This window comes from Capsicum annuum, chromosome 6 (genome assembly GCF_002878395.1).
Source record: "Capsicum annuum cultivar UCD-10X-F1 chromosome 6, UCD10Xv1.1, whole genome shotgun sequence".
NCBI classification, from domain to species: domain Eukaryota; kingdom Viridiplantae; phylum Streptophyta; class Magnoliopsida; order Solanales; family Solanaceae; genus Capsicum; species Capsicum annuum.
In genome coordinates, this window is record NC_061116.1 from 206,030,860 (window position 1) to 206,049,165 (window position 18,306).

At 35.8% G+C, this 18,306-nt stretch overlaps 2 protein-coding genes across 11 annotated transcripts; one reads left to right on the plus strand and one right to left on the minus strand.

Annotated features, from left to right (window-relative positions):
- The first annotated feature begins 953 nt into the window (after window positions 1-953).
- Window positions 954-15,847, plus strand: LOC107875991 (serine/threonine-protein kinase OSR1). 10 transcript variants are annotated; one of them, XR_007056752.1, is made up of 21 exons: window positions 954-1,111; window positions 1,401-1,617; window positions 2,679-2,933; window positions 3,442-3,566; window positions 3,792-3,836; window positions 3,941-4,022; window positions 4,102-4,170; window positions 4,257-4,427; window positions 4,504-4,569; window positions 5,582-5,650; window positions 5,947-6,117; window positions 6,197-6,255; window positions 6,393-6,557; window positions 8,082-8,185; window positions 8,294-8,391; window positions 14,212-14,334; window positions 14,417-14,465; window positions 14,545-14,597; window positions 14,759-14,820; window positions 14,906-15,065; window positions 15,715-15,847. XR_007056752.1 is itself a non-coding variant. In XM_047413824.1 (20 exons), the coding sequence occupies exons 2-20, from the start codon at window positions 1,423-1,425 to the stop codon at window positions 14,964-14,966; spliced, it is 1,992 nt and encodes a 663-aa protein (XP_047269780.1). In that variant the 5' UTR covers window positions 954-1,111; window positions 1,401-1,422; the 3' UTR covers window positions 14,967-15,582. The 10 variants fall into 10 exon arrangements, 9 of the variants coding, with proteins under 9 accessions (XP_047269780.1, XP_016578419.1, XP_047269781.1 ...); XM_047413824.1 differs by lacking the exon at window positions 15,715-15,847 and having other exon boundaries at window positions 8,112-8,185; window positions 14,906-15,582; XM_016722933.2 differs by lacking the exon at window positions 15,715-15,847 and having other exon boundaries at window positions 14,906-15,577.
- LOC107875992 (ABC transporter I family member 17) lies at window positions 15,794-17,882 on the minus strand. The gene is made up of 5 exons (XM_016722937.2): window positions 17,681-17,882; window positions 16,833-17,165; window positions 16,551-16,738; window positions 16,138-16,443; window positions 15,794-16,064 (listed from the first exon to the last, which is right to left on the minus strand). The coding sequence occupies exons 1-4, from the start codon at window positions 17,766-17,768 to the stop codon at window positions 16,189-16,191; spliced, it is 864 nt and encodes a 287-aa protein (XP_016578423.1). The 5' UTR covers window positions 17,769-17,882; the 3' UTR covers window positions 15,794-16,064; window positions 16,138-16,188.
- Window positions 17,883-18,306: the final 424 nt, after the last annotated feature.

The window sequence follows — 18,306 nt, forward strand, 5'->3', positions numbered from 1 at the left end:
CAAACTAAATTTTTTTTGATTTCTTCGAATGACTTCAGAATTTAAAATACAATTTCAATATATTTATCCACGAAAATTGGCTATGACTAGAAATACCAATGTAGAATTGATACAAATAAAAATTTAGCTCTAAATTTTAATATTCAAATAGACTACAAACGCTTACAACTCATATCTTCAAGATACGAATTGATACAAATTTAAATATATAAAAATAAATATAAATTCAGATTCTATGTAAATATACATATATTTATACGAAGTCTTATAAAATGGATGTAAACCCCTCATGTCATATATTACAGAGTCATAATTACTAAAAACAAATAAAAATTAAGGTTCTAAAAAAATTATAAAAAAGAATAAATAAAATAACTAAAATTTAGTAAAAAATTATGCGGATAGATTATGACCCGCATTTCAATCTATTTTAGCTTAATTCATTGAAAAAAATAATATATCTATGTACCTTAACTCATTATATTTACTCAAATTTCCACCCTACTAATTATTTATCTTTATTGAATGTAGCGGTAGGCTAATTATGTATCTCGATAGATTCAAATCCAAAAAAATGTATCAAGAGCTAATAATGTATCTTTACTAGAAAAAAAAAATGTATCTTTGTTGGATGTATTATGTATAGACTCAAAATCGAAAAAATCTATTGAAAGCTAATTATTTATCTTTACAAAGGAAAAAATATATCTTTGTTGAATGTATCATTTAGTAATTATGTATCTTGATAGATCCAAAATCAAATTTTACAATAATTATATAAAATATTGTAATTTTTTGTAATTAAATTTCAAACTATTAAAATTTATTTTATTTTTACTCATTCTTTTTGATCCAAATAGATTTTAGACAGATAAATAACCTGTCTAGTCTATCACTTATTACTTTTTAACTTATTTTAACCCCTCCAAATTGAGCCCAATTCATATTTTGCCACCTGTGTACGTGTGGAAAGCTGATATAGGAGCAACTCTTTTTACAGAGTTATACCCTTGGAAGGAATGTATGTACCTACGAATATATAACAGGTCTGGTGGCGGGATTTATGTATAATTCTTCCCTGTTCTAGCGGCGATCCAATACACCAATCAGAGTATTCAATCTTTATTTATTCACTCTTTTTTCATTTTTATCTCCATAATAATAATACTATCATACTGTTAAATAAGAGTACAATATACACCTCAAAGTTATTCTCTTTTTTGGATTAAAGTAAGTTTGTAAATTGGTTATATTAATCACTGTACGTTTTATTCCTCATTTTTATATTGGATTTTGATGACTTGGATACTGTAGTGCTTGAACTTCTCTGTATACGTAGAAATTTGGATGTATAGATTTCATGCAAAGTATAATTTTTGTGTTTTTTTGAGGTTCAATAGGTAAAGAATTTCATACTGAATAATGGACAAGAAAATAGCTTTACCGAAGAAGCCAAGCGAAAAGCGAATAGTATATCCGATTGGATCCGAACATTATACTGTTTATGAGGAGATTGGGCAAGGAGTTAGTGCATTGGTTCATCGTTCTCTTTGTATTCCTCTTAATGAGATTGTTGCCATCAAAATCCTTGATTTCGAACGTGATAAATGTGATCTGGTATGGATTTTCACCTATTGATTAATTTTTCGTTATGGATGTTTAGGATTTAATATTTATATACCTCTGAAAAGTAACTAAAGTATATACTTGATTACAATTTTCTATATATATAGTATAATACTTCTATGCACCTGTGCCACTGCATCAGACTGTTCACTCCATAATACTTCAGTCTTTCGTTTTGGCCATTTTTATGTGCCTGATGGATGGATGGATGGATGAATGGAAGGCCGAATCAAAGCAGTCTGAGTTCTGCAGTTTTACTGGGCTTTGGCTACTTCTGTTTTCAGTATTGAAAATAGCTGAAATAACTATTAATAAATGTTTTATATCGATATGGTTGGAGGCATATAGGCGTTTTCATTGAGTTACTACAAAATACTCCCTCCATTTCAATTTGTTTGTGATACTTTCAATTTTAATCGGTTTCAAAAAGAAGGCTTTTTTTTCTTTTTTGAAAACTTTTTGATTCCAACTTTCTTTGTGATATGTTTAAGACCACTAGATTAAATGTTATTTTGGTACATTATACATATTTTTAGTTTAAGACAACAACATTCACAGTACCATACAAACAAATTGAAACGGGGGAGTAGTGTTTTTGCTTTTCAAAAGAAGGATTGATAAGGTTTCTTACTTATCCTATACCTAGTAGGAGCGACTAAGTTAGATTCCCACCTTGAAAGATGCTTGCCTTAGTTAGTATTGAGAAGTATTGAGACCAATGTAATTTTAGAGCATGATCAGAAGAATAAAGTGTGCTATCAAAAACTCTGTTATGCAATTATCTCCTTGACAAGAGCTCCTTTATCTTTGCTTTTTGAGGTGAATCCAAGCTTGACATCTTTAATTATGGAGTTCTTATAATCTTGGTGAAATTTGAGGATTGAATGTGATGCTTTTTCTTTATCTTTAGATGAATAATCTGTGAAATATTTTTTACTTCTTGAAAATGCTTAGGTTTCTAGATGTTATTAATTTGTTCACATTATGGTTGCTGATACTTTGATTATGTAGAGAAACAAATTGGCTAATTTCATTTTCACATTTATGTCCAGAGTCGTGTATCACAGGAAGCAAAAATAATGGTCCTAAGTGACCATCCCAATGTTCTTAAACTACACTGCTCCTTTGTCTGTGATTACAATCTATGGGTTGTCATGCCTTACATGGCTGGAGGCTCCTGTCTCCACATACTGAAGGCTGCTTATCCTGATGGTTTTAAAGAGGTGGTTATTGCGACAATTTTACGTGAAGTGCTAAAGGCTTTGGAATACCTTCATGATCATGGATACATTCATCGGGATGTCAAAGTAAGTCCAGTTGATACGTAAATTCATTACTAGTTTCCTGCCTCAGCCATTTTTTAAGAATTTGATGAGATCACATCATCATGCATGAGGTATCAGTGTAGAAGTCTTGTGCTGCATTACATAAGGTGTTTATGGGACTTCTATTGCAACTTGTTATTTAATTTCATTCGAGGATGTTTTGGAGCTTGGACATGGAATGAACGAAGAATATTTGGGATGTGTTTTGTGTTTTACATCTCATGCAAATATAATTAAGGAGAAATTCTTAACCCTTAGTGGTAGTTTAGCTACCGCATTGACAGTTGAAACAGCCTCTTGCAGAAATGTGGGGTATGGCGCTTACAATAAATCCTTGTGGTTTGGCCCTTCCCCGAACCCCTTGCATAGCGGGAGCTTTCGTGCACCGGCTGCCCTTTATTGACAGCTGAACATCACTAAGCTGTTCAGGACGATAACTTTTCTGGAATCTTTAGAACTTGAAGTCGCCATACTTGTATGGTTATTGTAGGCTGGAAATATTCTCATTGATTCACATGGTGGAATAAAGTTGGGAGATTTTGGTGTATCGGCCTACTTGTTTGATTCAGGTGACAGGCAGCGGGTGCGGAACACATTTGCTGGAACTCCTTGTTGGTATGATTTAGTCCAGAGATTGCTTCTGTGTTTTTTGCTATTCAGTTTAAGTAATGTATATAGTAGTTGATAAGCCTTGAGCATTGGCTTGTATATACAAAAGATAACGATGAAGATATGTTTCAATAGATATGTCATTCAGAAACTTAGATGTTAAAAATATTGATAACTTCTGATTTAAAGTACAACTTCTTGTTTCTCCATAATTTTAGATTTATTTTACAGGATGGCACCGGAGGTCATGGAGCAATTGCATGGTTATGATTGCAAGTAACGTTCCTGTGTATTTGAATATTCTGCTTTGTCAATTATTTACTTTATATATAGGAAGTATTTTGTTTTAAAAATATATATTTTGCAATGGTTCTCCACAGAGCTGATATTTGGTCTTTTGGCATAACTGCTTTGGAGCTTGCTCATGGACATGCTCCTTTCTCAAAATTCCCTCCCATGAAGGTACCCTGACAGTGACATCCTATATTTCCTTGTGGAACCTTTCTGACAACAAACGAATTGCATCTTTTTCACTTTGCAGGTGTTGCTAATGACATTGCAAAATGAACCTCCATCCCTTGATGATAAGAGGGACAGGAAGTTCTCTGGTGTACTTATTTAACCATAAATGTTTATCCTCCTATAACTATAATGTTGTTAAGTGTTAACATCTGTGAAATTCTTTTTCCTTCTCAGTCCTTTAGGGAAATGATTGGTAGTTGCTTGGTAAAAGATCCTTCAAAAAGGCCTTCAGCCAAAAAGTTGTTGAAGCATGCTTTCTTTAAGAAAGCTAGGTCCAATGATTATATATCAAGAACATTGTTGAAAGGCTTGCCAGATCTTGGTGATAGTGTGAAAGCATTGAAGGTCTGTTGTCAGTCCAGATAGATTCATAATTTCCCTCTTTTTTTGAAATTTATATGGTACCTTTTCTTAATTCTAGAGAAAAGAAGAAGACTTGCTAGCACAAAAGAAAATACCAGATGGGCAGAAAGAAGAAATGTCTCAGGTTGCTGTGCCATAACCATATCCACATCATTAGTAGAGGACTCTGATTGTTTGATATATGTATACTATTAAATGATATATTTCAAGTGGCATTTGTGATTCTCTAATCATATGGATTAAAAGTGCATGATTGCATGAGTGATAGTTTATGGTATCGTATGCACTTCGTTTTCTAGAGAATGATTGAGTCCTGCTTGTTCTTATACACATGCACGCATCGCATCTACACATATATATGCTAGGCATGCATCAAGCAATAGAATTGCTCCAGTTCTATTTAAAGTGCTTAATTCTGGGAGCTATGTAAAAGAAACAGAACAGGAGGAAACAGAAGTACTACTGGTAACTCATACAACTCAGAGTCAATGCTTTAATGCAGTTCAGTTAATTTTTCCTGCATCTTATCCTTGCTGTTTAGATTTGATATACAAGATGAGTATTAGGTAATACTTTTTAATGTCTTTAGCATAAAGCAGGATACTGGTAGTTTGCTGGGAAAAGAGATTGATGGATTATATCAAAAAGGAAAAAAAAGAGAGAGATTAACGGCTTATATTTAGTTCGCCATGCATATTATTTTGATATACTTTATACCTAGTATGATATCATTTTCCACACAGTTCCAATAGATTTACTTCCAGAATTTAAACAATACCCTACCTATGTTTTCCACCAAAAAGCTTCATGGGATTATTAGGATTTGCCACTGCACAGCAAAGGCCTTATCTGGACTGGAGGTTACTATTTGATAAGTCAAACCAGACAAAGATTTTTAGTTCTAAGAATACAACTTCTAGTTGAGGGTAAAACAAAAGAACTTAAGTATGTCATCTAGCAGTTGACTCAGAAATATAAAGAATCGTGCTTAAAAGCAATGAAAAGAAACGAACATAAAATTGTATTTGTTCCCTTCTATTTTTCTCTTTCTCAGCCCTGTATTTAAGGTACATTGTTTTTAAGGTCCCTTTAAACATTAAAAGTTGAACTTTACTCTGCTTCTACATCATGTGCAGAATGAATATAAACGTGGGATTAGCTGCTGGAATTTTGATCTTGAAGATTTGAAAGCGCAGGCTTCCTTGGTAATTGAATCTATATTTTACTGCACCTTTACTGATAATATCTTCATATATGTACTTTAGCCTTTAATTTTCCTGTGAGAAATGCATGTATGCAAACAGCGCAGAGCAGCTTCTTTTGGGTTTTCTCAAGCACAACTTAGTCATAGTCTTTAAAATGTAAAATGTTCGACCTTCACAATTTGCTACAATACATTTCTCATCTAGATCATCCATTGTGGATTTTTTCCCTAAAAGCAAGTGAAATGAGTGAGCGTTCACAAACAATACTTTATCTTTTCTTCCATTTTTTCTTTTAGATTCCAGATGAAGAAACTATTTGTGAGAATGACCACGGTGGGAGTACAAATTCTCTCCCAGCACTTGACCAACAAGGAAACCGGCTTCAATATCATTTATCTCCTCTGGAACTTCCAAAGCTTCAGTATCAATTCTCCTTTGGAAGTCAAAGTTCAGATGCTACAGGATTCGTATGTCGATTTTCACTTTGGTTTTATATGATAGGGAGCAATTTTGGGTCTCTCCTTCTAATAAAACATCTCTTAGCAGGATGATAGCAATCCATCTGCTCCTCCTTCGCCTGCTGATCGCACCATGGCTTATAGCAGGTAAAAGATCTTATGTTGAGAACTCTCACCAACTGCTCCTGTATCATGTTCTTTTTTTCCTAATTCAAGCAACCCACCAAATTTGTATTGCACTACTTTTTCTAAGATGCTTAACTATACCTACTTCTACTGTTCAGAAGTAAATGTGAGAAGTTTGATGATGATTTAAGCATTGCTAGTTCAATCCATGAAGCCCAAATTTCACAACATTCTTCTCCATGCCGTGAGGAGATGAATTTGGTGTGGAAGAGGGAACAAGGGACTCTTGCAGATGAGGGCATGCCCATAAATTCTTGTCAAAGGTATCAAAATTTTCTCAAAACTCGCTTGCACTGGGAGTGACATATGTCCTGTCTACGAATGCTAAACTTTCTCCATGTGAATTTTAAACCTATGCTGTAGCATCCGTTATCTTAAGCATTTTATTTTTCTTGACTTAGTATCAGATTTTTTGTTGCTCTAAGTAAAACTTTTGGCTGGGATCCTTTTCTCAGCGTAATACATTTAAATTGGGAGGGACATTGTAATCTGCCTTAATTTTGTTAATAGAGGATAGAATTGACTATTGAATTTCCAGTCCCTGTTAGATAAGGAATTGATATCTGTTTTCCAGATTTCCTTCTCCACATCAGAAAGTCTGCAGTGTATGATTGGCTCGTGGATTTGATATCACATTCCTTATCCTGACAATGTCTTAACACCAACTCCTTGTGATGCTTGTGAGCCTTGAACACCTCTAAGGCTCTAACATCATTGTAAAGATACAACACTTAAGCCTAACTTAACCCTAGAAGCTAGCTCATGAGGGAAGAGTGCCAAAGTCCATAAAAGCAGATCATTTGCCCATTTCCCAATCAATGTGGAACTCTAACCTACTCCGACACCCCCTCACATCCAGGCCCAACTGGAGCTTGGACAATATAACTTGGAGGTCCAAATAAGAAAGGACATGTAAAGATCTGGCACATGAGGCTAACTCAACCTCAAAATCTAGCTCGGGGGGACGATTACCCATGTCTATGTATGTAGATCACTAGTCCATTTTCCAACCAATGTGGAACTCTAACCTGCTCTAACAGTCATCAAGCTTTGTGACTAAGAGCCTCAAACATTGATGTTTTTTGTTGAAGATGTAAGTAGAACGAAAATACACATTAGTAACTAATTTTGGACATTGTGAACAATAAAAGAGAAGGAGTTTTCCAATTATTGATCTACCTCTGTAATGATTCGATAGCAAACTGGAGGCCATTTGGATGAACTGAACACTTAAAAAATCAGGAAAGTTTCAGTTGCAATTGTCTGTACTTGTTAGACTGAAACTCGGATTACTTCCGGACTTATTTTCATTGGATTAAAGCTAGTTTCTTTTCAAAAGCACTGATTTTCTGGCAATTAAGTTTGTAAAACTCAGCAAAAGAATGAAATGCCTGGGATAATTTATTCACAATTCCCTTTGTCGGTTTATTTAACATACAACAACAACATAGGGGTGGCCAAAGGTTGAGTGTACACATGATCTCATCCCCACCATCGGTGTCTAGAAGTTTCCATACCCAGTATAATCCCACCATGTAGGGTCGAGGGAGGGTAGAGCGTACACAGACCTCACCACTACCTATGAGGCTGTCAGTTTATTTAATATGCTTTTGTGAATTGCGAAATTCTTCTTATTATTGAGTACATATTTCTGAATTCCCTTTACTTGAAGTCGTTGTCCATGTGCTTAATTGCTTATTTCTTAAGTTTGATGAGCAGCCATTTTCTGTGGTGCCACCTTTTTCTCTGCAGAGTGTCAAGAATTGTCTTTTCTTTTCTGTGTTTAGTGATAAAAGTTCATCCCAAAACGTATTCAGTTGCAATATGGCTTTTCCTCAAACAACGGACGATTTTCCAGCTGAAGTATCCATAAAGCATTCAAGAATTTCAGGCAAGTTGTATAGCAAGTATTGTTGATCTTATAAACACGCACTTTATCTGAGTACATCCTTGTGTTTATTGGTTTACTATTTGCTTGCTAAATAAAGACTGTATTCAGCTGGTAGCATTGAAGATTTTGAGGAGAAGACCAAGTATCCAGTTGTTCAGCAGAAAGGACGATTTAAAGTTACCTCTGAGACTGTTGACTTGGAAAAGGTATGCTAGCGTTTAACTTTTAGTCTTGAAAATAATACTGACTGTCCCTTGAATTGGGGTTTGGAGAATCATCTCTCATGTCTTTCTGCAGGTAAGTCTCATACACTGAGATGGTTTATGTAATCTCATTTTTTGTCTCTGCTTTAGTGGATGTTCAATGTAATCAAGAATCTCTGGAGCTTTCTCGTGGATAATGTTCTCATCATTAAGCATATCATTTGAGCTCTGATATTACAACATTTAATTTGTTTTTGTAATTATACAAGATAGCAGTAAGCTTCTTGTTTATTCAACAATGGAGGAAGTAAAGAGTTTGATAGTGTTTGTAGAAGACAAGAAGGAAGAGAACTGAGAGAGAAGAGTAACTGCCTGTATTCATTATACTTCAATGTGTATAGTCATATACATTTATAGGCTAGAGATTAGGCTAACTTACTAACTAACTAGCCGTTAACGCCAGTGTAACTAACTGAAAACAATTATAACAGAAAAACAACTAGTCTATTATTGCTTCTTCTAGAATCTTCCAGACTTGAGACCTCTTTCTTTTGTATTCAACACTCCCCCTCAAGCTAGGAAGGTGAAAAAATGTCACACATTCCTAGCTTGTGATTTAGATGCACTTGTTGAGCCTTGGTAAGGCCTTTGGTCAGCATTTCTGCAGGTAGATCTTGTGTAGCAATATAGTTTGTAGTGATCATCCCTTGGCTTATCTTTTCTCTTATGAAGAAGCAATCAATGTCAATGTGTTTAGTTCTCTCATAGTAAACTGGATTGGCAGCTATTTGAATAGCTGATTTGCTGTCCCTAAACACCTTGACTAGCAGTTTTACTTCCATTCCAATTTCCTTTAGCAAGCCTAGTATCCAAACCAGCTCAGCTATTACAACTGCTAAGCTTCTGAATTCAGCCTCAGCTGAACTTCTGGAAACAGTAGCTTGTTTCTTTGACTTCCAGCATATAACTGACTTCCCAATTTTTACAAAGTAACTAGTCACTGATCTCCGGGTTTGAGGACATGATGCCCAATCTGCATCACAGTAGGCACTCACCTGATCACTTGGTTCACTAGATAGTAACACACCCTGACTAGGTTGGTTTTTAACATATCTCATAACTCTGATTGCAGCATCCATGTGAGACTTCTTTGGTTCTTGTAGAAACTGACTTAGTGTCTGTACACTAAATGTAATATCAGGTCTAGTCATGGTTAAGTATAGTAACTTGCCAATCAGTCTTTGATATACACCTTGATCTGCAGGAGGATCATCAGTAGGTTGTAGCTGTTTGACATGATCATCAAATTGTTTTAAGGTCAGTTTGGCATTGTAGTCCATAGGAGTAACCACTGGTTTAGCTGCTGTCAATCCCAACTCTGATAGTAACTCTAGAGTGTACTTCCTCTGGTGCATTAGTATCCTTTTGCTTGACCTTGCAAATTCTATACCAAGGAAGAACCTTAACTCACCTAGATCCTTCATTTTGAAGCATTGTTGTAGCATAACTTTTGCATCTTCTATCAGTTTCATGCTATCACCAGTGATTAGCATATTATCAACATACACAAGTACAAAAGTGATTCCTTCTTGTGTCCTTCTTATATACAGAGATGGGTCATATTGACTTTGAACAAACTGAGACCTTAGTAAGACTTCTGATAACTTCGTGTTCCATTGTCTAGGTGCTTGCTTTAAGCCATATAGAGATTTGGTCAGTCTACACACTGAACTCCATGTATACTTCATCAGTGAGGTCACCATTTAGAAATGCATTGTAGACATCCATCTGATGAACAAACCAATTCTTTTTTGCAGCAGTAGCAAGAATAGTTCTTAATTCTTTTTTGCAGCAGTAGCAAGAATAGTTCTTACAGTTTTCATCTTCACAACTGGTGAGAAGGTTTCTTTGTGGTCAATCCCTTCTCTTTGTCCATAACCCTTCGCTACAAGTCTGGCTTTAAATCTTTCCACTTCACCTGAAGCCTTATACTTCACCTTATATATCCACCTGCAACCAATGGCTTTTTTACCTTTAGGCAAGGGAACAACCTTCCAAGTGTGGTTGGAATTTAAGGCCTTTATTTCAGTCTTCATTGCATCTATCCATCTAGGATTTTTGCAGGCCGGCTCAGTAACAGATGAGGTTTTCACCACAAAACTCTTATAGGACTGAGATAGTTTATCATATTATACATGATTAGCAAGAGCATGAGGTACCTTCTTTGTATTCTTAGAGCCAAAATCGTTCATCCATGCTGGTGACTTCCTTTCTCTAGTTGATTTCCTTTGATCTTGAGCTGTAGATGGTTGAGTTGTATGCTGTGTAGTATTAGGAACCCTTTGTAGTTGATGTTCTTGCTGAGTAACCTCTTGATGTTTGCTTGATCTTCTTTGATATACCTTGGTTATGGTCTGTATAGTAGTAGGTACATGAGGCTGTAGGTGTTCTTGCTGGTTCACAATGTTCGGAACCTCTTGAGATAAGACATTTATAGGAGCCTGCAAGGGTGCCATAACATAACATCACTTGCTGCTGAATATTGATCTTCTAATGGAAACACATGATAGGGAATCTGATCATCAGCTACTTCAAGCTTGAAAGGAAACACATCTTCCCTGAAAGACACATCGTTGCCAACAAAGAAAACATTAGTAGATATGTCATATAAGACATCCCTTCTTAGTACTAGAATATCCCATCAACACAGCTGCTCTTGATCTTGGCATGAGCTTGTCAGACTCATTTAGCACCTTAGCATAACAAGGACAACCTATTACTCTTAGGTGCTCACAAGATGGTTTAGTACCATATAATTTCTCATATGGAGTATAATAATCAATACTTGAACTAGGTAACCTGTTTATGAGATACACAGCAGCTAAAACACAATATCCCCAAAACTTAACAGGTATTGTTGCTTGAAACCTCAATGCTCTTATGACTTCTAGGATATGTCTGTGCTTTTTTTCAGCCACACCATTCTGTTGAGGTGAATAAGAACATGAGGTGTGATGTATAATACCCTTGGTTGCAAATAAACTACTGCATAATGAGTTCACAAACTCAGTTCCATTGTCAGTTCTAATTACTTTCACAGTTTTTTCAAACTGTGTCGTAACATACTCAAGAAATTGTTGTATCTGCACATACACATTTGACTTGAGTTTCAATAAGAACAACCAGGTAAACCTTGAACAAGCATCAACCACTGTTAAGAAGAATTTATTACCATTCATAGTAGGAATTCTATAAGGTCCCCATAAATCCATATGTATTAGATCAAAACAACATGCAGATTGAGTATTACTTGTAGGAAAAGGAAGTCTAGTTTGCTTGGCACAAGGACAGATAGTACATTTCTTTACTCTATCTTCTACTACATGAAATTTAGTAGGTAGCAACTTTAGAAGTATATTAGAGGAGGTATGTTCTAATCTTCTATGCCACAGATCAACCTCAGCTCGGGCTTTACTTTCATCAGCTTTTGTAGAGACTTTTGCTGCTGCTGCAACCTTTCTTTCTTGAGTATTCACTAAGAGATACAGACCTCCATCAAGCTTACCAATCCCCCTCACCTCTCCAGTACAAAGATCCTGGAAAACGCAAAAATCAGGAAAGAAGTTCACTGAACATTTCCATTCCTTAGTCAGTTGTGATACTGAAAGCAAGCTGCATGTAAACTGAGGAATATGATACACATTTGTTATACTATTTTCAGCAGACACATAACTAGATCCCACATGTGTAACTTCAGTCAGATTACCATTAGGTAAATACACCCTTCTTGGCTTATCTAGTTTTGTTATGGACTCATTCACTAGTAGGTCTAACTTTCCAACCATGTGATTTGTGGCACCAGTGTCAATTATCCAATTTCTTGACTCATATAAAGCTAGAAATACACTAATACCTGCATTTGCAGCATTTGTTGTCTTAGTAGAAGCGCGAGCACCACTATTTTTGTTGATCATCTTCAGGATTTGATCATATTGTTCCTTAGTAAAGGTTGTTGTTCCCATCTGACCTAGTTGATCCAACTGCATTTCAGACTCTTCTTGACGGCATTCATCATTGAACCAGTTACTTTGGACAGACCTTGAATGTGAACCTTGCCTTGTAGTCATTTCTGTAGTATCTTGAGAATCACTAGTCACCTTGTATGCTGCATTAGCTCCTTCGGACCTGAACCTCTTTTTGAACTTGTGATCTTGAGGATATCCAACTAACTTTCAACAATTTTCCTTAGTATGACCTTTTAGCTTACAGAAGTCACATTGCAAATTGTAGTTCTTCTTGAAATTCTGTGTCCCATTTCTTGTAAACATGGCTAAGTCAAAACTTCTACCAATGTCTGCAGGACCAAATCCTAGCACACCTGCATTAGTAGCTATAGATTTTTGGCTTTCATCACTCATTATCATGGCATATGCCTGATTGGCAGTAGGCAAAGGAGCCATAAGTAGTATTTGACTTCTCGCCAGTGTATATGTTTCATTTAGTCCCATGAGGAACTGAAACAACTGCAGTTTTTGTAGATGTAGAACAAACTCCTTGGACTTTTCACAAGCACAACCAGGAGCAAGCACAAGTGCCTCAAATTCTTCCCATAGATCCTTCAGTTTTGAGAAATAGCAGGACACAGAAGTTGTTCCTTGAGATAGTGTTGCAATTTCCTTGTGCAGATTGAAAGTTCTAGTACCATCTACTTTGTTGAATCTTTCAAGCAGCTCATTCCACACAACACTTGCAACTGATGCATACTTGATTCCACCTAATAACTCTTTAGACACAGAGTTCATAATCCATGATAATATAATAGCATTTACTCTTTCCCAGTTTTCCCAGATCAGAAGAAAACTTTTCTTTAGTGCAAGAACCATCAACAAGTCCTAATTTATTCCTTCCTAACAGAGCTACACACATAGACCTAAACCAGATAGAAAAATTTTCCACACCTGTCAATTGGAAGGAGATGATCTGCGTTCCACTAACATCTGAGGGACTGAGAAAGAGAGGATGATTGTAATCCATTGCAGTAACAGCTCTTGCACTGCTGGTTGATCCACCACCCATTTCGACACCATTTGCCATTACTTGAACCTTCAAATCTTGACTCAAGAAATCCTTCAAGAACTTGAAAAAATCTGAATCTGTGATTGAACACTTTCTTCAATCTTCAGAATCGACTAAGGTAGCTAGTTTTGATCTAGCCAACCTGGCTTTGATACCATGTAATTATACAAGATAGCAGTAAGCTTCTTGTTTATTCAACAATGAAGGAAGTACAGAGTTTGATAGTGTTTGTAGAAGAAAGGAAGGAAGAGAACTGAGAGAGGAAGAAGATGAGAGAGAAGAGTAACTGCCTGTATTCATTATACTTCAATGTGTATAGGTCATATACATTTATAGGTTAGAGATTAGGCTAACTAACTAACTAACTAGTTGTTAGCGCTAGTGTAACTAACTGAAAACAGTTATAACAGAAAAACAACTAGTCTATTGTTGCTTCTTCTAGAATCTTCCACACTTTAGACCTCTTTCTTTTGTATTCAACAGTTTTTCACGTCTGTTTAATTTCATTGCATCAGATCGCTTAATATTTTGGAATTTGAGCTTTGAATAGTGTTATTAATCCAGTGGTAGAATATGCAAATTTCTTGTTAATGTATGATGAGTCAGAAACAAAGAGATAACGGACTTTAAACATAAACCAAGTTGCTAATTCTAAATCTAGTCTAATAAACCACTGACAGTTTCCTCTTTCCATTTTCTTTTTCCATTTTTTACTGTATTAATTAAAAGAATTTATGGATTATGCAGGTGAATCCAGAAAATCTGACTGCTACTCAACCATTACCACCTGATCCTACAGTAGTAAATCTTTCTTCCCAGTCCATACGTCCAATGTTGCAAAACGCATTACAGGCAACTAACATTGGGAGAGTAAGAATATATCTAAAAATTATAACTTGCTAGGATTTTCTGTTCTGCTTAGAAACTTTGTAAAACTGTTTTTCTCTAACAGGAGAGTATTCTTAGTGCAATGAAGCAAGTGACCTTAGGTGACTCCACAGGTGCGGCAATAAGAGCCTCATTATTTTCTTTTATCTTATCCATATGAAAGGCCTAACTTTATCTGTTCGATTAACCTAGCAGTGAATGCGGGATGCATTCCATCAAATTCAGCTGGAGTAGAGAAATCACTGGTACGATTTTTACTAATCTTGTTGCGCCATCCTCTGCAAATTCAACCATTTATGTGACTTTCACATCTCGAACCGGAAATTATTGTTTGGAAGTTTCTCTGGTTTCTTCATTTTTTGGGGATCCAGCATACCATGTGACATCCTTCTCTCTTTCTTGATAGTTGGAGGCAGCTCTTGACAGGGAGAAGGATTTACATCGTGAAGTTGCTGATTTACGGTTGAGGTATCATGATTATACATTAATGTTGCATGCTTATTTCAGCAATTATTTCTAGTGGTTTTGAAGCTTATGTTTCCTTGTCATGTAGGCTCGAGCGAGCGCAGGAAGAGCTTCAAAAATATAAAACAGAAAATAAAAGCTCAAAGTGACATATAGTCTACATGAAATGTAGAAGAAGATAGCTGACTTTGTAAATAAGATACCAGATTTACCAGATCCAAGTACAATTAGTTTGTTTCTTGGCGACAGTAAGTTGCTTTTTCCTTTTGCGTTTTCACTCGCTTGTTTTGCTTGGCTGATTCATGTACATGTTGAAGTTTAGAGAATGTAATCCTTGGTGATATTGATTCATATTTTTATTTAAAGACTTTACAAGAATTTGCTCATTTTTTCTTGGTTGCACCAATGGAAAGATAGTTATGGGAAGTGTTAAGTCTTTGTACTTTTTCATTAAAAAAGAATTCATGGGTCTCACCATATTTGAATAAAGTGGCACGTCATTTTAGCTATCAAGTAGAGATGTAATGTATTTAAAACCGAATTAGACACTGTTTCTTATTATATCTCCATCCTTGATTTTTTTGACCTTGGTTATCCTGTGGTCCTCATGATCCAACCCTATGGTTATATGATTAACAGACAACAAAAAATGTTATGTCCAATCCACGTAGAAATTTTACCGTCTTTCATATTATAATTTTCTATAATTTTCTTTTGATAAATAAGGTCAAAAAGATGTTACATATGAAACTTATCCTCTTCGATTCGTTATTGGGGGATGCTACAACCACTTTCACTGTAGCTGCAGAGTGCGAACGTCGAAAAAAGATTTAGATGTTCTCTTTTTGGTCATGATTTCTCCTGGCTTCTGATTCAAGAAAATCATGAATTCTGCAGTCTGAGATTTCCAGATTACAGCTCAGATGAACAATGAAACTCCTGGAAACTGACGCAAGAAGATAGGGGATGAAGACAATGAGCAAAAAGAAATTGTATCATTGACACACTTGACTATAAATGTACATAAGAAACGTATTTATACAAGTAGTTTCGGTAACTAAATAAGCACGCGTCACTTTTCAGTTGAATGGGTTGAAGATTATTTCGTTTTGGGCACTTGCATTAATCTTGCTACCAATTGTGGATCCATTGGGTTGAGAATCTTCCAATTTATGGGGATTTGAATCTCTCTTGCTACCGATTATCACGCGTCTCTGCAAGCTTATGGGTGCTGGGATATGCACTTTCTGCAAAAATTTAAAGCCATCAAGATGGAGCGTTAGATTCTCAACAACCCCTTTAATATATAGTAGTTGTTACCTGCTACAGCTTTATTTCCTTGTCCCTTATTTACTTTTCGCGTAAACAACACTAGGAGCTGAGTTGAAGAAATCTTAGTGCCATGGGGTGGTTAGCTTCAGAAAGTTGATCAGGCTTCATTATCTCTACAATCTCCCCATCAACAAGCAGGCATACTACATCTGCTATTCTCTGTATTTGCTTGATACCATGAGAAACCATCACAATTGTCATCTTCTGATCCTTCTTCAGCTTTACAAGAACGTCCTCGATATTCTGTGTTGATATTGGATCCAATGCGCTGGTTGGCTCATCAAGTAGCAGAACCTTGGCAAATATGGAACAAAAAGGTCAGACAGAGTCCTCTTTCCAGGTTTAGAATGATTGATTGATTCAGTAAAGTTGCCTTTAATTTGCAAAATGTATGCGGTCACCTCTGGTTCATTAGCTAAGGTCCTAGCAAGTGCAACCCTCTGTGCTTGGCCAACAGATAGTTCCCCACCTGACTTGTTGAAGAAAGATGAGTCCAGATCAGCTAATGCCAGCAACTTGTAAACCTCGTCATCACTTAGTTTCTTTCCCTTCAGTTTTGGCCCGTACCGTATATTATCTGCCACTGTACCTACATATTCATTAATCAAGCATCCAGTCAGTGAGATTGTATCGGACACAGAGTATGATCTTTTAAATTCCTACCAAAAGTTTTAAAACCATACCTTCAAAGAGAACTGGAAGCTGGAATAGCATGCCAACTTTACGACGAAGAAACAGCACATCTATACCACATATATCATTACCATCCAGAAAAACAGTGTTCTTAGGGGGCTCCCACAATCTGTTTAGTGCTCGTAAAAGTGTTGATTTTCCACTACCACTGGGGCCAATAATCCCCATAATTACTCCTCCTGGTATGTCAACACTGACACTGTTTAGTATACAGTCACCCTTATCTGACACCTTGTTCAGTCCCCTTACCTGAATCTTAGTTTCTGCTTCATCCTTTAATCCAATTTCATTCATTTCCACTGCTAGAAGATGCCTTGTTTCTCCTGCTCACCATCGTGACAAATTTCAACAAGAAGTCAAAGTCAGACAAGTTAATATGATTAGATGAGTCCTAAGATCAAAATAACTTCATTCATCAAAAAAATATAACTGACTCAGCAGGACAAGAAATCCTATGTCATTTTGATGACGTTTAAAGAACAAGGTAAGCAAAAACCAGTGAAATTAATCGAGTTACACATAAGTTGACCCTGACACTATAGTTGAAAAAGGGGAAAGTTGAAAAGGCCAACACAGGTTGTGTTGCACTAGTAACAACTATCTATCCTTAATCAGAGGCTCAAATTCAAATCATGAGAATATAGAGTAGCCTTTGATCGGAAGCATTTTACACTCTGAAGTGATACGTTTCTACTCGAATTTGAATTAGTCAGGACCCCAAACACCAGGTGGGAATAAAAGAAAGTCTTGAAATGAATAACTTGATTTTCTTTTATTATTGGACTAGAATCATATAGATGATATTAGGATAAAATGAGTTTTGTTAGTTCCAACAAACCTTGTGAAATCTCCAAGGGGAGTGAGCTATCGAAAGGAGGACTAGAACCATCATGAATAATTTTGCTCCAACTTTGTGATATCTCCATGGTATGTGAGTTATCAAACTGACTGAGATTCAATGATCACTCATTAATCATTTGCAGATAAGAATAAATAAACGAAAGGTAGTCTGTTTGGGTTTTATCTAGGAGTACATGACAAAGTTGACATTTTAAAGTATCACAGGACAAATATACCTTCCCTAGTTCGTTATCAAGTTTAGTACAAGTCACGTCATCAATGCTGATTTTAATATTCAAATTGCTTTTTTAGTTAGAAATGTCGACTCAATAATACAAGTAACAAGAGCTCCTCCAGTGGGACTCCGGAACATAAAAGGACTCGTTTTTTCATTCAGAATTTCGAAGAGACTTATAAAAATTAAAAATTCTCAAATGGAACAAGACGAATGAAGATAAAAATTAAAAATTTTCAAATGAGACTAGATGAACGGAGGTTTCCGCCTTGTCCATAAAAAATTAACGTCGTCAAGTATGATAAAGTGCAAGGCGGGACACTATTTTACCTTACAAAGTATAGAGTCTCCTACCTTATTCTTTTGTGTGTTGAAAATTTAATTTAAGA